This window comes from Anticarsia gemmatalis, chromosome 16 (genome assembly GCF_050436995.1).
Source record: "Anticarsia gemmatalis isolate Benzon Research Colony breed Stoneville strain chromosome 16, ilAntGemm2 primary, whole genome shotgun sequence".
In the NCBI taxonomy this organism is placed as follows: domain Eukaryota; kingdom Metazoa; phylum Arthropoda; class Insecta; order Lepidoptera; family Erebidae; genus Anticarsia; species Anticarsia gemmatalis.
This window is the reverse complement of record NC_134760.1, coordinates 9,783,151-9,803,121: the sequence shown is the minus strand read 5'-3', so window position 1 is coordinate 9,803,121 and position 19,971 is coordinate 9,783,151. Positions and strand designations below refer to the sequence as shown.

General features: G+C 36.7%; 1 protein-coding gene across 1 annotated transcript; it reads right to left on the bottom strand.

Annotated features, from left to right (window-relative positions):
- Nucleotides 1-244: 244 nt before the first annotated feature.
- On the bottom strand, nucleotides 245-19,717 carry LOC142979381 (uncharacterized). The gene is made up of 11 exons (XM_076124254.1): nucleotides 19,358-19,717; nucleotides 18,179-19,288; nucleotides 14,158-14,341; nucleotides 12,832-13,436; nucleotides 12,335-12,509; nucleotides 11,800-11,926; nucleotides 11,072-11,177; nucleotides 10,530-10,624; nucleotides 9,828-9,959; nucleotides 8,998-9,118; nucleotides 245-8,279 (listed from the first exon to the last, which is right to left on the bottom strand). The coding sequence occupies exons 2-11, from the start codon at nucleotides 19,168-19,170 to the stop codon at nucleotides 8,087-8,089; spliced, it is 2,730 nt and encodes a 909-aa protein (XP_075980369.1). The 5' UTR covers nucleotides 19,171-19,288; nucleotides 19,358-19,717; the 3' UTR covers nucleotides 245-8,086.
- Between the last annotated feature and the right edge of the window lie 254 nt (nucleotides 19,718-19,971).

The following is a 19,971-nucleotide window of genomic DNA, read 5'->3' as shown; positions in this document are numbered from 1 at the left end:
ATCAACTGTTATTCCCCTATCATAGAGAATGTCTAAACAGAAAAAGGCCGAGATCGATGCGTTTCAAAGATGGTAAGTTCCGAAATACTTTATCGAAACAATACAAATCAACATTATTTTAACTCATTACTGTCCGACTGTTCGTTATAAAGTGGAAGACAAGGGTCTCCTTTCAACGAGGGAGGTGTTAGGCTTCGAAATATATGCCGGAATTAAAAAATACCAATGAAACGATACGCCATGATATTTTTCATATGTTTATTTCTTACAGTTAACATATAATCTCGTACAATGATATTTAAAATAGATTTCTTTTGATCTCATCAACAGCATAGGTAATAGGTGTTTCGATCTAAGATTCTACTTACATATGACATAGACTATACATAGTAACAGGTATAGACAATCGTAGAGAGAGATGTATTTAATAAAAGAAAGTTATAAATTGACTGAAATCTAACCATACATAAACATTTTAAAGACTTAAATTTTCTTTGAAAAAATCAATGTTCTACAGTCGGTACTGTCACGTATCGACAGTTTGACATTTAAAATGTACTTCAAAATTAATTCCTTTGACACCCGCTAGGGGCGCTGATCAAGTTTTTATACAAAGTCGAGAGTTAGCCGTTTGTCACTAGTCGATGACTGTAAAAAAGACTCCTCTACATACAATTTTGGACTCAGGGTGTCGTATAATGTCAATAATATGCACAATTTTCTACCAAAATTATCTATGTTAACCAGACGTACAAACAATCAAGCAATAATTAAGATTTTTAGGGCATTCAGTGGCTTAGTTTATAAACATATCTGGTTTTTATAACGATAATTATTACGAGGGCCGTATGCAAAAGGTTTTCCAGGATTAGATTTCAGTCCATCTATAAAACATCTCTCAATAATTCGTTACATACATCTAAAAGATAGTTTTATTCAGAGAATAGTATAGGCATCACAAGTTAAACATTGTTCTCGCCCTCATTACACCATTCGTTTGCTAATTGTTTAGTGTGCGTGAAATTAGTGATTGTGCTGTTGAAGAAATTATTTAATTTAGCTTTTAGACTGAAGACGGTATAAAAAATACACAATTGATAAAAGTTTGCAAAACTAAAATGAATCTGTGTTGGTTTCATATGAAAAAATAATCGAAACTAGTTCAAATTCCCACGTTTAATGTTACCCAAATGATTCAAAGTTACCCAAGTTGACTGTAAGCATTTAAATTAACATACCTACAAATCAAATGATTGATTTAAGTCAAACGTTGTTTGACATCTTTTGTTATAAAGTATAAGTTTATAAGTTTGTAATAAGTTCTTATTGAATATAAGTAATGAAAGAGCACGGTAAATGTTATCATTTTGATAACGCTGGCAACATTGTACTATAGAAAAAATAAGTGTTGCTAGCAACAAACATGTATAAATATTACAATATTGGAAAAAGATATGTTTTATACAAAGTATTTTATTTTCTATTTTATTATAAGTCGCAGTAACGTTAAGACTTAGTTTTGGCGCGATTTTTTGTTGAAAGAGCATCCAAACGCAATGTTATACCGTCTTCAGCCTATCAGCTATATAATAACAAGTAATATTTCATGGCAAAGGCTTTGTACAGTCAGATGCTATAATACATAATCTCTTGACATTTAGCCAGGTGTTTGGCACATTTCGATGAACACTATTAATTCCTTAAGCCCATTTATAGCCATTTTTAATTATCTATACTTTGGTATATGCAAAAAAAAAAAACAAAAAAAAAAATGTAAAAATGTATGATCATCAGTGTGTGTTTTTTTATTATTTTTTTGACAACTACTGAACACCAGTGTTTCGCTAACCGTAATATTAAAATCCAAAAAAAAAAATCTCTTATTTAGTATTAAAATTCTGAGAGTCAGAAATTTCTTAGCGTTATCAAATAATGTTTATAGCAAACAAAATCTACGTAACACATACATAATACTGATAAACTCAGTCCAAATAAATACGATCAGATCACAGAGACAAACTTATGGCTAAAATAAATAAATATTTGAGATCAAAAACAATACAATTGTGCTATACAGATCTTACTTCAATCACTTTATTTGCTAAGACGAACTTTTAAGATATTTTACACATTTACGAGTAAATATTTTCTACACCAAATTCAACATTAAGAAAAACTCCCATTATTTCATTAGTCACGTAACAAAAATGTGAAGAAATCGCAAACAAAAATGTATTTGACCCCTCTACGTCAAGGATAATATTTTCCCAAGAGTCTAATCCTAAAAAACTGTTTGTATTGATTTATCCCTACATATAATGTTCTTTGGTTTCTACAAACCCCTATAAGAAAAAGAGGTGATATTATGTATGTAATGTGCTCATCTGAGAACAGTTATTTAATTTGGTCAGCGAACCGGGAAACTAAAGTATCAATCTAACTAAATTCGAGTTTTTATTAGTCATTTTAAATCCCCAATAATAAATGTGTAAAATATTTCAGTTTGTCGCATACAAACCTGCATCCCCACATTGCACTAACCGTATCCTAATTAATGTTTTAATAAGACACTGTCAGACAATCACGTCCCTCATATAATCCATTCATTTTCTCCTTTATTTAATTCAATAAATAAATAAATTATTATAAAACCAAATCTATCGGAATATCGGTCAATATGTAACATGTCATAAAAATAAAATTATTTAAATATATTAGGCCTTTATCGAAAAGGGGTTATAATTTCAAACACAGATTTAAGCGCCATTTAGATTCATACGTCTGAATATAGCAACAAGCAACGAAAAATTAGAAACGTGCGTACCTATAACTACTGAAGTAATTTTATCAGACCTCTCGCTCGCACTTGCACATTTGTTGTTTGTATGAAGTAGGTCGCATAAAGCCAAGTGGGGAGAAAGATAAGAAAGGCTGACCCCACTAGCATATGGGGTTCATATGGACACTATAACAACTACGGCTTTTTCCGTTCCGTCACCCGCAATCCTAGTCTATGTATCGCGTATTTACTTTTAGTCTCTTATCTTGTTGCTATATTCAGACCGACAAAGATAAATGACGTTTACAAAAGTTACAATAACATGTTACACGTTGAGTGACATGTTATAACACATTTGAGCATAACCAGTAATAACCACATTCGCCCAGAAAGAAGGCATAATGATAGTACAAAGTATGAAAGTAGCCATTATCATTTAATAGAGAAATATATTTTTGGTATAAAGCTACATTTAACACTGTGTTGGGGAATAAATACAAGATAATTTGTTAAGAAAACATACTTAATGTTAAGATATCTCCCATTAGACACAAAATATCCAAATTTTTGTACAAATAAAATATTTAGGGTGAAGAATATCTCGTATTACTAAAGTTTAAACATTATAGTCCAACGACTTAGTACAGAACTTTATGTGCAAAGTTCGCTGCTATTAGATGTAAATGTATAAAGTACAGAATTTCGGACAAAAGAGGCCTAAGGTTACGATCGTCTGTTTAATTTATGATGAAAGTACGTAAAACCCTTCAATATAATCTAGATAAAATGTGGATGCCAAGGTTCTCTACTAAGTTGTCGGACTATAGTATATATAAAATATTTTAGGAAATACAAAAATTCTGTTTTTTTACGTTATTATTTATTCCCAAACACAGTGTTTATTAAGAATAAAAGTTTAATTACATTACAAATATGTTATAGTACACTATACATCAAATACACCCTTCGAAACGGCTAAGCTAAGCTTTCTAAAGTATTCAAAGATTGATAGACGCGGGGTTAAGAAAATATAAGCTACCATTTGTTATGATATGCAACGGCAGGCCACGTACTGACGAGGAAAAACATCTTGAAAATGTAAATATAATAATTAACATTATCGGACCACTCACACACGGTAATTTGATTCCAAACTAGGCATAGTACTTGTACTATGGTAACCAAATAACTGATAAACTTACTTATATGCTTCTATATACATACTTAAATAGATATATTATGTATATTGTAGGGTCCCGTAGGTAAGAAGGTTCTTGTGGGACTCTATTCTAGGCCGTCTGACCATAGATAGATAGATAAACACGGCTATTTAAACAAAAACATAAAATTATTTGCGCCCAAATTATTTTTTAACCCTTTGTGTGTAAGTAGTATGTAAGTACCCACATTTACACGATTCTTGGGTGATTTACGTTTAATTTTTGTGTTTTATTCGTTCAATAAAATGAATCGTTATTTATGAATTATTTAGGTCAAATAATAATAATGATTACTTGAACGATTATTAAGATTTTCTTCCTCGTCAGTACTTTCAAACGAAACATCTTACAGATCGCTTCAAACTTTCAGAAAAGTGTATAAAATTGTAGATTTGCATAGAAAAATAAGTAAGTATTATATAAAAATATGCGTAAATAAATTCATAAAACGTTTTAGTACACAAGTCTAAGTAATACCTGAACTAAGCTTGTAATTCAAATTGATAATAAGCATACACTTATACAGGCTGTTGAGAAAGTTTCTAAATGTGTTTTTGAAAATTCATTCTACATTCGTAAGGATAAACGTATTCTACATTTGTATGGGTACTTATTAAAATAAGGGCTGGGTTTTTTTTCTCAACACCCTGTATATAAAGACAAACTAACAGAGCACCATTGTAGAAGTATGAGCAATGACTAGCCATACAATAATTATTATCTATAAAATATTCAAGTATTTTGCCGCTATACCACATATATCTACACGAATAACACAATCCCTACTAATTATTCTATCATTATTTCCACATCCCGTATAAATAGCCTACGCTTTGGTGAAAACCGTATCAAAATCCGTCCAGGAGTACCTTAGATATACGAACATACATTGTTATATCGAATATTCCCCTATTACCTTTATATCATAGACAAATATGAAGGAAAGAGATGCTATTACTAACGCCAATATAATACTTATATTATTCTCATGGCTTATTTTCACTACTCGAATTAAGTTATGACCAGAAGTAGGGGATTTAACGTATGTAAATCGAAAGTGCACATTTTCGAATTCACTCACGATCATATAATATTGTAACTGGAACCTTTTCGAATCGACTAATGGAAATTATTAACAATTTCACGATCCCCTACTATGGTAACTCGATTCTAGTACAATCGAGAATTGTGTTCGGAAATACTCAACAAACTCAAGTTCCCCTACTATTGTAACTCGAAATACAAGTGCATGTGTTCGACTAATGAAAACAAGCCATCAAGGAGGTTAGTTACCTAAGAAGAATCGTTTACTATGTCGTTCAGTTGAAATACAGATACACCATCTTATATTACTATTATTTCGTAGGAAACAGTCACTCTTAATTGTTGAATTACCAATGACCATATTTTTGTAATGCATTATATTTAGGAGATATTTTCTATCAAAGATTTAATCCATTGAAACTAGACCTACGCGTTCTTGTTGATGCAGAGTAACGAGGGCTACAGGGTTTATGTCACCCCCAAGTAAATTTTAAAAAAATATCTGGGGGCACGGCACGGCCGTACCATCTTTTCTCGAAGCAATTCAGGCCATTTTCGACCCCCCATGTAATTTCGTTGTGGATAAAACAAGGAGCCTGAATTTTCAGCAACTAATAAATTTTTCACAGTGATGTGTGTCATAAACATATTTGTAGCAACAGGACTAGAGATTTGGTGTGAAAGTGGCATATCGTTTATATTTAGTGTTATAGAACCACACAATGGGAAAAATAGAGCAAAAACATAGTTGAATTTTACTTCTGATAGTCAGTTTCTTCATCAAAAGTAACAGCCAAAGTGTAGGGTAAAGTAAAATTGACAGTCAAATGTGTTTCTTCACGAATTTACTGATACTCGTAGTTTTAAGAAAAAGATTTGCCTTTACTACACAAATGTCAAACATTGATGGCTTATGGCATTTTAAAAAACTGGCCGTAAAAGAATAACTGTTTCCTACGTCCATAGAGCTTATGCTAAAATACGAAACGTCGAGATTAAAACCAGTTCAAATATACCCATTAAATATTTCCTTCTCATTATATGATACAAGAAACACCATACAATATGACTATAGAATATTTTACACAGCTATGACATCTAACCTCCTAATGCCCGGTTTTTGAGTGCATTTAACTGTAGTTTATCTATTCAATAGCGTTCTTTTTTTTATAAATAAATAAATATTATTGGACAACTCACACACGGTCATTTGGTTCCAAATATATAGATACATTAATATCCGGGCTCAGAACAAATACTCGTGTTCATCACACAAAGAAATGAGTTTTAACGCTATTGAATAGATAAACTACCGTTAAATATACCTCAGAAACCGGGGGTAAGTGATGGAGTTACGGCGTTTTACCACATAGGCATACATTTATACACATATATTAGGCATGCATATAACTAGCCTGTACATTTATCTGAACACTCAATTTTATATCATATTCTCTTTGGTATAGAGTCCTTAATACGTTTTTACGGACATGTCAAAACTTATAGTATGTTCCCGCAGGTGCCGTCAACCTTTTATGAGTGTGATATTAAAAAATATACGAGTAAATGTTAAAAATAAAATGTTGACGGCATCTGCTTTTAATTTACAGAGTTGTTGAAATATATAGATTATTTTGTTTTAAATAGCAGATGTTAAAAACATTTATTGTTATTCTATACATTTATACATATTTCCTTTACACATAAAATAGACAAAATTGTAAGCATCGAGTTTCTTAATCATCATAAGAATATTTTCTACGAATTTTATCGGACATTCAAAAGTATACTATGTAAAGTTTGATGTAAAATATTTTTGGTAACATCTTTTTTACCTTGCGGATTAGTAAAACACAGTTACACTTATCTTTCTTCCTTCTTTCTACATTCTAGGCCAACAACTTGGGTAAAAAGCCCCTTGCTAGAGGCTAACATTAGACCAATCGCATTATACGGTGTAGTAAATAGAAAAGTTTTACATAAATATTTTACATCAAACTCACATTCTGGTTACAGACACACAATCTTTATATAATCTACAATCAGAATATTACAATGTGTTATGAGTTTAAATATTACTTTGGTAAACACTTTTCCAGACGCTATGCGCGTGTATCATAATAGTCAACACTCTTTTCCTGGGGTCAATCAATTATTACTGAATTTGAAATTCCATCAAAACCTCTCGAAATCATGCATTAACATTATTCATTTCACTATTACAGCTTTTTAAAAGTATTACTATTGTATGAATTGTCTGTAAAATTCGGGGTCACTAGCTCATTTCGGGGTGGCTAGCTCATTTCGGGGTCACCAGTTCATTTCGGGGTTACTAGTTCACTTTGGGGGCACCAGTTCATTTAGGGGTCACTAGCTCACTTCGAAGTCACTAGCTTATTTCAGGGTCACCAGCTCATTTCGGGGTCATTTAATATTCCCTTCAGCACTTATCAAAACCTCATTAACCTATAAATTATCCATTTCAATACAAATTCACTTTCGTTTTCCACTTGAAGATCTTCGGACACTTTCCTTCACTATTTCGAAGATTTTTTTAACACTTTTTTAAATATGACATTTTGTATTTTGATGTTTAAACGCAAGTTTTGCTTGGATTATATTTATTATAATAGACTAGTTATCTTGTCAACATAGAGGACGCTCTTGTCACTGTTTTATTTTAAGTATTTTTTAAGGATATAACTGTAGGTATATATTTATTACACTAAGAAGTATTTCACGAGCGTTAACTTTGTAACGAGGGTTTGATCAAGCCGCGTGGTATCTAGGCCAGTTCTTAATTTCAGAACAAGAAGGGCATAATTATCTCCACATTACTTGCACTTACGCCTTTGAATCACTAAGCATCTTTTCCATGTATAGCCAAGTTCACTGCTCCAAACCAAAAAGGCGTAAGTATCTCCCCAATACTATCACTTACGTCCTTTTCTCACTGATCGGTATTTTTACTAGTCTAGTCGTGCCACTTCACAAAACAAAAAAGGCATAAATACCTCCACAAGCCCGTCGCTTACGTCCTTTATTAGTTGGCCCAGGCCATGACGACTTTAGAGAATGGTAGAAAGAGCGCGGTGTGTTGTGGTGGAGCGAGGAAGTACCGGCGGCCGCGGTACATGCCGTCGTTCCGCGGCAGGCCGGGCTGCTGGATGCAAGGGAACTCGGCTCCTACTACCACGCTGCTGGACGCTGCAGACCCGCCTGCTAGGCCTACGTACCTGGAGAAGAGAAGGAATTTATTAGGTTAGGTTAGAAAAAAAAATGTTGAATTATGTTTTGTCGAAGCATAATTGATAATTGCGACCAGTCAAAATCAATTTGTGAGTGCAATTATTATAAATACTTTCTATACCTTTATGCTTTTTACGATAGAATTATATGACAAAAAGTTAGTAAATTAAGGCTCAATAATTATGAACAGAGGGATCTTACCGGATGTCAGAACCGCCGAAACTAACTGGTTACCAAATTTACAAAGACACAAGCCTGTTCAAATATAAATTTAATGATAGTGACGGCCAGATTATACCTCATTTCGAAATTTTAGATTTAAGCGCAATGTGCCACACATTGCGCTTAAATTTAAAATACACATACAATTTCTATACTAATCAAACTCTCTTAACGATGGTAAATGCCATAGGAGATGTTGGTAGTCATTCTCATGACGCAAGCGGTCTGGCAGAGGTCAGATTTGTCAGAACTACCTGGCTGCTAAAATAACTATGATCCAAGATATATAGTAGACCATAAATTTTATCTGTAGGCGTACTACGTTTCGTTAATCCGTGGCTTCGTTAGACTTTCGATGTTCAATAACTATCATTATTAGAGTAATGAATAATCATAAACTAATGTAGTTTCGTTTTGATTTGTAGTAGGCCTCTATGTAAAGGTGTTCAGGGTTGTATAACATGTAAGTAAGTGTGTAGTTACCGCACTCGTCCGAGCGCGATGCGGCCGTGCGGCGTGATGACCTTGACGGTGTGTCCCAGGCGCAGGTGGCGCGGCTCGGCCGGGATGTACGGCACGCCCGACACGCCGCCACACGCCTCCACTGCGGACCATAACATACAACTATATTATCAAACTATTATTATTATGAAGGAGGTACGGGTACCAGCGACCAAATCATCGAATTTCTCGTAATTAAGTCCAGAAAATGAAACGCAAACGCAATCTATAACTGGGCAAATCAACACGTTGCTAGGCGCTATCCTTCTGATGAATTAATTTTTAGCACTATGGGTTTATAAAATATTAACGCCATCTCTAATAAATTTGTAGAAGCTTTAAAAACACACATAGCTTGAGTATTTGACATTTGAAGTTATTTGACGTAAATTAGTTCTTCCAAATGACATTAGGGGCGCTACAACTCTCGAAGACAGGCTCGATAGTGCAAGAACATTTCCTTATCTATCCACAAAAAATAAAAGCAATACATAGTAAAATAAATAAACACTACCAGCGGCGGTTCGCTCTATGGCAGAGATAGAAGACTGAGAGATTAGACCGCGACTGTTACTTGACTTTAGGTAATACCCACATATGAAACAGTTTGCAAGCGAGATCGAGACAAGTGACCGATCGTAAGTAAAGTTGCGGTCGCAGTCTCATGTCTCTGCCTGCCTTGGAAATTGTCGTCTTTACTCGGCTTTAGGTAATGCATATGAAACAGTTCGCAAGGGAGACAAAGACATGAGACAGATCGACAGTCTCCTGTCTCAGTCTCATGTCTCGCCGCCTCCTTAAGTATTACGTACGTTCGGCGCCGGTGTCGGGCAGGTTGTCGATGGAGCGTCGCACGAACATCTCAGCCTCATGCAGCAGCTCGTCCGTGTCGTCGCGCCGCACGTCCGGCAGAGACGAGCGCCACGGACGGTGAAGAGATGAACCTTGGTAAAACACAGACTGTTAATTACAATCAAATACAAACGGTAGTGAAATGAAATCAGTACGTATGACTTAATGGGCTGTTGTGTCCGGCCCATCGACTTATGAAGTAATAGGATGCAGGCAGACTCTATAGGAGACCTATATAAATTGGGGCAACCGCGTGGCGTGCGGCTTTTGGTACATGCTTCGGCAGTTATCCCTCTGCGCGCCGCCAAGCGGTCGTGAGGACACACGTGGCGGTTTAGTGGGTATGACTAAGTCGCTTGCCGCTAACATACTCTCACGACTAATTTCTTTAAATATTACAGGCTAGGCTATCCTAATAGACGTCGAGACTTCTCTCATAAGGATCTCTGATGTGAAACACTCTCTTACGTTACTAACTCACGTTTTCTGAGAGTACCCGTACCACTTTAAGAAAATACACTCTGATATATCATGGGCACTCTACCCAAACCATGGGCACTCTACCCTCTAGACTGTCTTAAGAGACTACGTTGTAAATAAAAGGCCCTTCAAAAATGGTATTAACATAAATATACGTATATATCATAGTAAAACAATATTACCTCTTGTAGATGCATAGACATGTTGTGGAGTCCAGTCGTTGCTCCGGTCTATACTGAGGCAAGGAGAACGATACGATGAGCCTCGCGACATGAACCTATAACAATCGATAATTTAGTAAGTAGATATTTAGAATTAGTGATCTACACAACACAGTGGTTGAGGTGCTATACTCATGTGGCCGAAGGTCGTGGGTTCGATTTCCACACGGGACAAATCACACTAACAATACAATAGTGTAGTATCTCAAAACACATCGCCGCAACTTCAACTAGACTTAACACTATAACCATACCATATTTTTTTATTTATTTTTGTACCAATAATAGGGAGTGAAAAGCAAACTATTCGTCGATTCTGATAAAACTTGTATTTTCAGTTACAGCACTATTGTATTATTAGTGCGATATACATATTTGTGTGATCAAAAAGCGCCCGTTGTACAAATAAAAAGAAATACACATTTTATGCCAATAAAAAACACAGATTCTCTACCAAAATCTACAATTTTGATGTGAAATGATGATTTTCAAGCATTACTTACTTAGACGAGGATGTATTGACCGAGTCATCGGCGTGCGGTTGTAGTTTGCCGAGCGCCCACACAGGGTCCGCTGAACGAGACAACTCCGGCACCATTGATGTGAAACCTAGAATGCAAAGAATTTGTTCATTAAACTGTTGTTTTTATTATTTAAAACATAGCACAATACTCGTAGGTAAAGACAGGAGTGTATTAACTACAACCATGTTCCTAGCGTTGCTAGAAGCAGGACGTCAGCTTGAAATTTTCATATAATAAAAAAGTATTATGGCTCACCATATGCGTCTGCGATTCAAATAAATAAATTCTATTTTGAAACCAATTAAACCAAGCCTTGATGGCAACCATCGGGAGTATCCAGGAGTATATAACAAAGAAGCAGTCATATTAAAAATGCCCGATATTATGAATAAAGCAAATATTCCTACTAGCTTGTTTGTCGTATAGTTAGTGGTCAACCTAGTGTCAAAGTTGTTCAAGCCGCCCGAGACGCCTTTGACATGTCTTAACGACTGTTATCTTAATTGACAACAACCGGGACCGACTTTTTACGTGCCCTCCGAAGCACGGAGACGCCCAGCTCAAATACCACTACACGGTCAACCATCTATAGAATGACCGCGTCAAGGGTTGCTTAACCCGCAGATCGTTTACCGACCGGTGAGCGCAACTGGCTATAGTTATCCTACTAGGTATATAAATTGGAGCCTTATTTCTTAGTACATTACCGATGTCACTGAGCATGACGCGGCGCGCGTCCTGGCGGGCGGGCGGCGCGGCGGGCACGCTGAGGCGGGCGCGCTGTGTCCCGCGACCTGAGATCGTGGGGACCACGCTCGTCACCGGCGCGGGCAACTGTGCACAACAATAGCGTTATTTAGCTTAATGGAATAAAACAGTATAATTGTTTATATCAAGAATTCTACATTTAGACAAAAATTAAACATGTTTTTTGTTGCTTTAAACCATATTGCTTACAATCTTAAAGAGGCCCGAAAACAGTGTAAGAGGTGCTAAATCTCCAAACATAAAGTGTAAAGACTAGAATCAAAATCAGAAAATACGCATACCCAGCATTTAGACTAAAAATGTTATGTATTTATATTTACTTAGACACAAAGGAAGGTGCCGGATGACCTGGACGTTGTGAATGACTGGCCAAAATCTTTCGCTGAAAGGCTGGTTTGGAAGGAAAACCTTTGCTTAGCAGTCATGGGACACTTAAAAAAAAAAAAGGAAAACTCTTGGCAACATTACAGTTACCTTATGTGCAAGATATCCGTCCGAGCTCCACCTGTTAGGTAGCGCGCACACGTCGGTCTGCGCCGCACTCTCGCGCCGCGCCTGCGCAGAGTCCCGCAGCACGGGCCGCAGGCGAGACCCGCCCGCCTTGAACGGACCCGGCGGGCGAGACACGCCGCGGTAGCCGGACGACGGTCTGCAATAGAAAACATAAACACTTTGAAGATGATTTAATTTAGAGAATCACTTTTTTACCTATAATAAATCCTCAGTACTCGTAAAAAAATTGCTGAAAATACTAGAAAACTTTGAGGAACTTATTACAAGAAGCTATTTTAATTGTATCATATAAATCTCCGAAAATACTGATTCAAAACAAGCTTTATTACCCGTCATTTATGTATGCGATTTCGATTTGATTTTTACAGAAAATGAAACAACTTACTAATAGAAAAGTGATCGTCACATATTGTAAGAATGATCAACTGCATAAAACTTATAATGCGAAAAAAACTCACCTGTACTGAAACGGATTAGGGCAAGTATTCCTCCTCACATTCAAATTGACTGCGAGATCATCTTCGGAAGTGCCGCACTTGGAAATATCTGTTTCAGCAAACACCGAATACCTATGTCCCATGTGTATATTCCTATGGAAACTGTCTACGCTCTCATCTCTATGAAGAATGTCCATACTAGACCCTAGTTCGAAACTCGAGGACTTCGTATTGTCGAAGCTAAGACCCCGGTTGTATTCGCAAGTGAGACTGTCTATACTATCTAGCCGCCTCGTACTCGTATTAGGACTCTTCTTGTACAACATATTATCAGATCTATTGTCACAGCTCTTCAGTATACTGCGACCAGGCAACTCTAAATTCCCTTTACCATTAAAGGCAACGTGTCTGATTTCCTTATCGTTTGGTAAAGACACTCTCTTCTGTTTCGAAGGTTCTGGAACTTGTTCTGTGTTCTCTTGGTCTTCGGTGGTCGTTTCCTTGGTCTCTCCTGGCTGGAAGTCAGGGTCTAGAGTGTGGAATTTGATGAGGACCGGCGTGGAGTGGGTCGTTGAGGCCGATTGGGGAACCCATGTGTCCGTCTCGCGGATTGATACTAGGTCCTCCTGTGGATAATAATAGAAGAGTTAATTTGGCCATGTGGACATTTCGATTCAGAAGAATTTGTTTATAACAATCGCGCAGAAATAGTACCACAAAAATGGTAGGTTATAGCCATAGTGAACAAAACATGCTACGTTCCATTAATCAGTAAATAGATCTACGCACGTGAGCTAACACAACTGGTAACATTAAAACTAATCGTTTTCGACACGTACAGCGGATGTTTGACATTTACTGTACCAATCTCGCTACCAAAATGGGCAGGAACCAAAGAACGCCACTTGGTACGATCCCAACAAATTTCCTTTACCTCACCCACATCCATACATCTTGTCATACAGAACCGCCATACACGCTTAACACCTTCAGACAAAAATCCAAAATTTCCAGTAAGGGACAGTGAGAGAGGTGGTAGAAATAATGACACAAGTTTTTCGTTTTGTCATCTATACTAATATTATAAAGCTGAAGAGTTTGTTTGTTTGTTTGAACGCGCTAATCTCAGGAACCACTGATCCGATTTAAAAAAAATATTTCAGTGTTAAACAGCCCATTTATCAAGGAAGGCTATAGGCTATATATCATCACGCTACGATCAATAGAAGCAGAGTACCAGTAGAAAATGTTACAAAAACGGGGAAAAAATTCACCCATTCTCTCTTATGTGACGCAAGCGATGTTGCGCGGGTAAGCTAGTGTCTAATTATATAGAGGTAAATATACCTGCAAATTACTCATGTCCTTCGACTCATCGGTGGTGAATATGAGTTCGATATCGTCCACCTCCTCCGACTCGTTGCCTGAAGCATTATCTTCTTGCTTATCCTCGGGCACCGGCGCCGCGTTCGGATCTATCGGCGTCGTCCCACCTTCCGAGAACACTGAGTTGTCGCCTTCAGACATTGATCTGGTGAAAGAAAGGATTTATTTAATATATAAGACATTTTCCTAGATTATCATCATTCATGTCATTTTCGCTATTTCATTTAACACCAGTCAATCCTATTTTGTGATAGTGTCCAGGCCTTAATTTAATACTAGATTCCAAATCTTATTTAAGAGGGGACTATTTTCGCTGGAGACGGATGCGGGTACTAATTGAACTCAACAATTAACGAAAACTAGCGTTTAATCTTTTCCACGCCACCTTTATTGTCACGTCCAATCTTTGCTTTATTCAGTACTTTTACGGCGTTTACCACAAATGATTAGATTACAAAAATACAACCAAAAAATCTGTCCCAAATCAGACTGTGACAAAGGCAATGGTCCTTAATCTATACATATAATATTACTTGTAATAAATTTATGCTAGCCTGTGACTTGTCTTATTTTCCACTCTATACACCTGCTGTTCTTTTATGCGAACGTAATTTAAATCCATACAGAGCCTGTCGTGATGTTCTCAAAGATAATAAATAACCGACGCAAAGCCTTTGACGGTCCGAATATAAAAGGGTGAAGTTAATAGAAAACCGAGTGTATTCATTACTCGCTGTCTTCGCGTACATTCGGTTTAATCGAGAGCACGCTACCCTCGGGGGTTAAAGAAAACGACTTATCCTTAATCCGATTACTGAGACCTTCACTATCAGATAATTTATAGAAGCTGGATTGTGGAGAAAATTGCTAAAGGAAGATTTAAGATTTAAGACGGGTGCGGGTTGCATCTTGATAGCAAATCAAGAGATTTTAAACGGCAACGTTGCAGCTAGACTTGGCTAATAAAATCGCAATGTACTTAATAGGAAATTGGCGGTAAAAATGTATTTGAATCTACTAGCTAGCTTATTCTTCTTTATTGCTGAGTCTTTTCATCTGGGAGTTGTGATTATCGATATATCGATAAATGCTTATCTTTAAAGAAAAGTCTCAGTTCTTTCTGTACCAAAGATCTTGCGAAGATTTTCTGCAAAATTTGCTATGGTAGTAGAATTTAAAATAGATTACTCTGACGCAAACTCAATCTCATTAGCAAAGGGACTTAACAAAGTTATTAAAATGTGGGCGAGTGTCTAATCCTTCAGACGTGTGTGGGCGTACCGTCGCGCTAGATTTAACAAAATAGGAATACATTTACTATTCTCGTTTCATCTTGTATACGCAATAGTGCGGATGTTCATAAGCTACGCTATGAATAATGCAACAGTATTAAACGGCTTGTATCTACGCGAATAACGTATTTAGGGCATCCAGTCACTTCGCTCGTCTAAGCTTCGATCGATTCGTATAAACGAAACAATGTATCATAACTTTGTAAGGGTCTTGAGACGATCAAAATTATATAAAGCCAACGGATTTTGATGCTAAAAGTGATGCTCCGCAAGCCAGTAAACAGTAGAAGTAAAAATTGTAAGAATAATCTGAGCTGCCTCACTATTTAAGCATTACACATTTAAAAGTTTACCGCCATAAAACAATGTTCTGAATCCACCATTCCGAGTAGTTGTCGATTTCGCATGAATATTTGAAGAAAAAAGAAATATTGTGAACGAAGCACCGGTCGATTGAAGTAAAATATTGAAGACAGAGAGATGGTGGAATCCATGAAAACATGGACAAACTGTATAAAAGACGACGTAGTTGGAAAATAACTATATTCAGAATTCAGATATAAGTATAGTTGACTAAAAGAGATGAATATTGCACTGACCCAGAATAAGTTGCAAAAGTATTATGACCTATTTTCTGCTACTTATGGAAAGTTTTACGTCGAGTCTTCATATTAAATATGGAGATATTTTAAGTGAGGACTAGAAGGAATGAAGACAACATTTTAAAACCTTTTAAATGTTAAAAGCTTGGTTACTGTTCGTAATTGTTTGTCGGTTTGTGAAAACACTGAGATTAACGAGGCGCACGATTGAAAGCTCAGCCACGTCAATTAAGGCCGGAAGCCATTACAGCTTCGGGAAAACCTTTTTGCGAAGTGCAGGTATTGGGGCCGCCACCACAAACATACAATGTAACCCTATACCGTGTAGAAGAGAAAATTCAACTGAGTATTTAGTTTTTTTTTTTACTGATTCTACTGCCAAATACAAAAGGTTTGAAAAGGTATTATTCCACAGACAGGGCGCTTTAGAAATAAAATTACTTCCAACTTTTTGCCAACAAATGTTTTGTATCGTCATTTTATTCGCAGAAGCACGCGTACCTCATTTTCCGTTCGTATTTTTGTTGAGATATACATTTCAGTATTCGCATTTCAAAAGGCAGCTTTTGTAAATGCTCCACAAATATGTATAAAAGAAGTTAAACAAACGCGGCCCCGGGCAATATTTGCGAGCAAACTTCCACGAACAGCTTTGACTCGAAACATGTTTAGTTGCACTTTATTTATTTTGGCCCTCGTTTTATTGTATTCTATTCTCTATCTGCGGCTCTCTAATAACCATTTTTGAAAAAAAACATTGCTTATTACCTTCTTCGGTATGTAAATTTCGATCTTGCTGGTAAAACTCATCTTTCAGTCCATCCGTGAAAAGAGATAGACAGAGTTACTTAAAATTTTGTAATATACCACTTTTATTTATATGTTTACGGTTAAGTCCCCATGTAATAAGTGGATATGAGATTCAAATCAGTCTACCTAATCGGATTGCGAATGTAGGCCAATTTGTGGGACCGATTGAGGGCATCTTCAGACGTCGCGATTTAATAAAAAATGAGATTCGGGTGGCATCGTCAAATATGGTTAAGCCTAACAAGATTGTCGTAGTCACGCAAGGGATGTTTTGGTAACATAAGTTTGGAAATATTACTTAGGTTGGTTCAGCTACAAAGATATTTACTACTTTTTATTATCGCTACAAGTTCTAAAGTTTTGGGGTTTGAATTACAGGGGAGCAAACGCGACGCGAAGTTTTTAGCATTAAAAATCTCACTAAATGTCTTAAATAGAATAGATACTTGGAAAGTGAAAGTCTTGACTCCAAGTATTATGTTCGTTCTTTTTCTTGATCTTATTAAAAAAAGACAATTCCCGCAATAAGAATTGCTCATTGTGTCGCGGGGATTTTTACAAATATACAAACATCGGACACAAAGTACAACCACACACAAAACAACTATTTGTGGATCGCACAAATATTTGTTTCGTGTGGGAATCAAACCCACGACCTCTCGACACATTGGTAGTGGCGTGGCGAACATAACATGAAAAGCGCGGTATATAATTTCACATACGGAAAGAAAAATGATCCGCGTGTTGGAAATTCGAAACGAATAACAAGCCATAAGTATAATATATGAGTCGGTGCCATCGCGGCGAGGCGTTTTGGCGGGACCGTGCCTTTCGTGTCCCATTAATAAGGGTAGGTGTCAAGATAAAATTATTTAAAACAGGTGATACTGACGCGGTGGCTATTAACTATTTAATTTAGTAAGATATTAGGCGGAAAATTCATTGATACAGTTATTCATTTGTAGTATTCTTTACTAGTTTACTTGTTTTGGTGGTAGTAATTTATGTATAGAATTAGGGACTAGATATACACCTAGTAATGGTATCAAGTACACCTAAATCAGTTATCAGTCTAAGTTATGTGCTAAAGATCTGTATCAAAAACATAGAGCATGACAGAACAACCTACTATAATTTAATTTCTAACATCATTTAAAATCCTGATAAAATCAAAAAAATAAAAGCAGTCCAGTACTCAGTATAGTACTTCAATTAAATTTTAATACAAAAAAACCCTGTAAGTAATAAAATAAATATTCATACCAAAGTCCAACTCACCTAAGACTCAGATCGTCAACATCCAAGTTCAAAGTGTCCTTTCGTCTGCTCCGTTCCACATTCTCCTTCACCACCAAGTTTTCCTCAGAAGTGATCCTCACTTGGACATCAAACTTGTCCGTCTTACTCTTGGCATCAGCCTCATTGGGCACAGCCATCCTAACGTTTTCAGTTGAATACGATTTTATATTAACTGTCTTATTAATATTCTCTTTCCTATCAAACGTTTCTGATTTTTCTTGATAATTCGTAGTCTTGTAATCTCCAGTATCCTTGTCAAAATTTATCTTGAACTCACTAGAATCACTCTCCGATGTAGTGCTTGAAACAATTGATCCTTCTTTCAAAGTACGTACTTTTATTCGCACATCAAACTTTGATAGAAGTTCAAGTTTAGTCTTGAAGCTTGGCTGGTGGTGTTCACTTTCTTCAGTTTCTTTCGGTAAGCTGGGAATTTGTGAGAACTCCTCTACTTCTGTATTGTTGTTTGTGACATCAGGTGGAGTGAATTCTGCAGAAATGTTCAACTCGGGAGACACCGAGCCTTCTTCTGGTATTTCGTTCAATTTGTCTGATGAACAGAAATTACTGTTTTCATCAGATTCCTGAGGGTTTACCTCCAACTCATTGGCTGTGCTGTTCTTGTCTGTTGCGGTTGCTATCACCACTTCACTGCTACAGTCCTCAATATTTTGTGAATGAGGACTGTAAGTCACTTCCAACTTTATGTTCTGAGCATTAGGGTCTTTATCCTCAAAACCAGAATCAATTATTCTGCGTCTCAAAATATGGTTCTCAAGAGTCAGTTTCTCTATAACATCAGCATACTCTAAACAGTGTGAGTGCTGCTCATACTTCTCCTTCAACTGCTTTAGTTCATTCTTTGATACTTCTAGAGCAGTCCTCAGAGAGACCACAGTCTGGTGCAGGGCCCTCACTGTGTCCAAGTGCACAGCCCCGGAAGGGGCCGCCTCCAGCCTGCCGCTATCCATGCCACCTTGTTACCCTCCAATGATCTGACATTCAACATCCCATACATGACTACTGCTTTCAAATAACCCTCAAAACACAATCACTGCTCCAGCCATTGCCTGGGAGACGTAACTACACCTTGAATAAATAAACAACCATTATACACTGTTCCGCGCGAATACGCCGCTTTTGCCAAGAGAAACTCACCGATGACCCAATTCGTGAATAAAACCATTGACATACATCATTTCGTCGCACATTCTCAGATCCTTATCGAGTTCCGAAGCGGTTAGAAGAACACCACTATACCGGGGCACGAAAGGGCGAGTGATCGATAAAACAACTCGCCCCAAACTGTTGTAATTAGCTTTTAAGCTGTCGGGAGCTCGCGCGGCGCGGCCTACAGCTGGCACCGACCACTGATAAAGTCTGACACGGAAGGTAGTAATTAAGTCGGGATATTATCTCCCAATCGTTCTGACAAGGCTGTAGTGTATAGGATATAGCTATAGTGCAAGATACTTGAAAAATCTCCGTGCACTCCTACTTGTAAACAAATCAATACTCCAATTTGGCGTTCGCGGGCACAAGTGCGAGCAGAACAACAATATTTCTGTCTCTTTTTGACGATGTCAAGTTGACAGTTTTATGACTGCGTTCCGATTTAAAAAAATATATTTATTATTTGATGCTAGATCTAAAATGATAAGGAGAAATTACGAGACATGTATGACTTTATAAGAGTCCAGAAGAGCACATAATAAGTGTGCATGCAGCACGATACAAACAGAAGAAACACAGTACTGCTGAAAACTTTATTT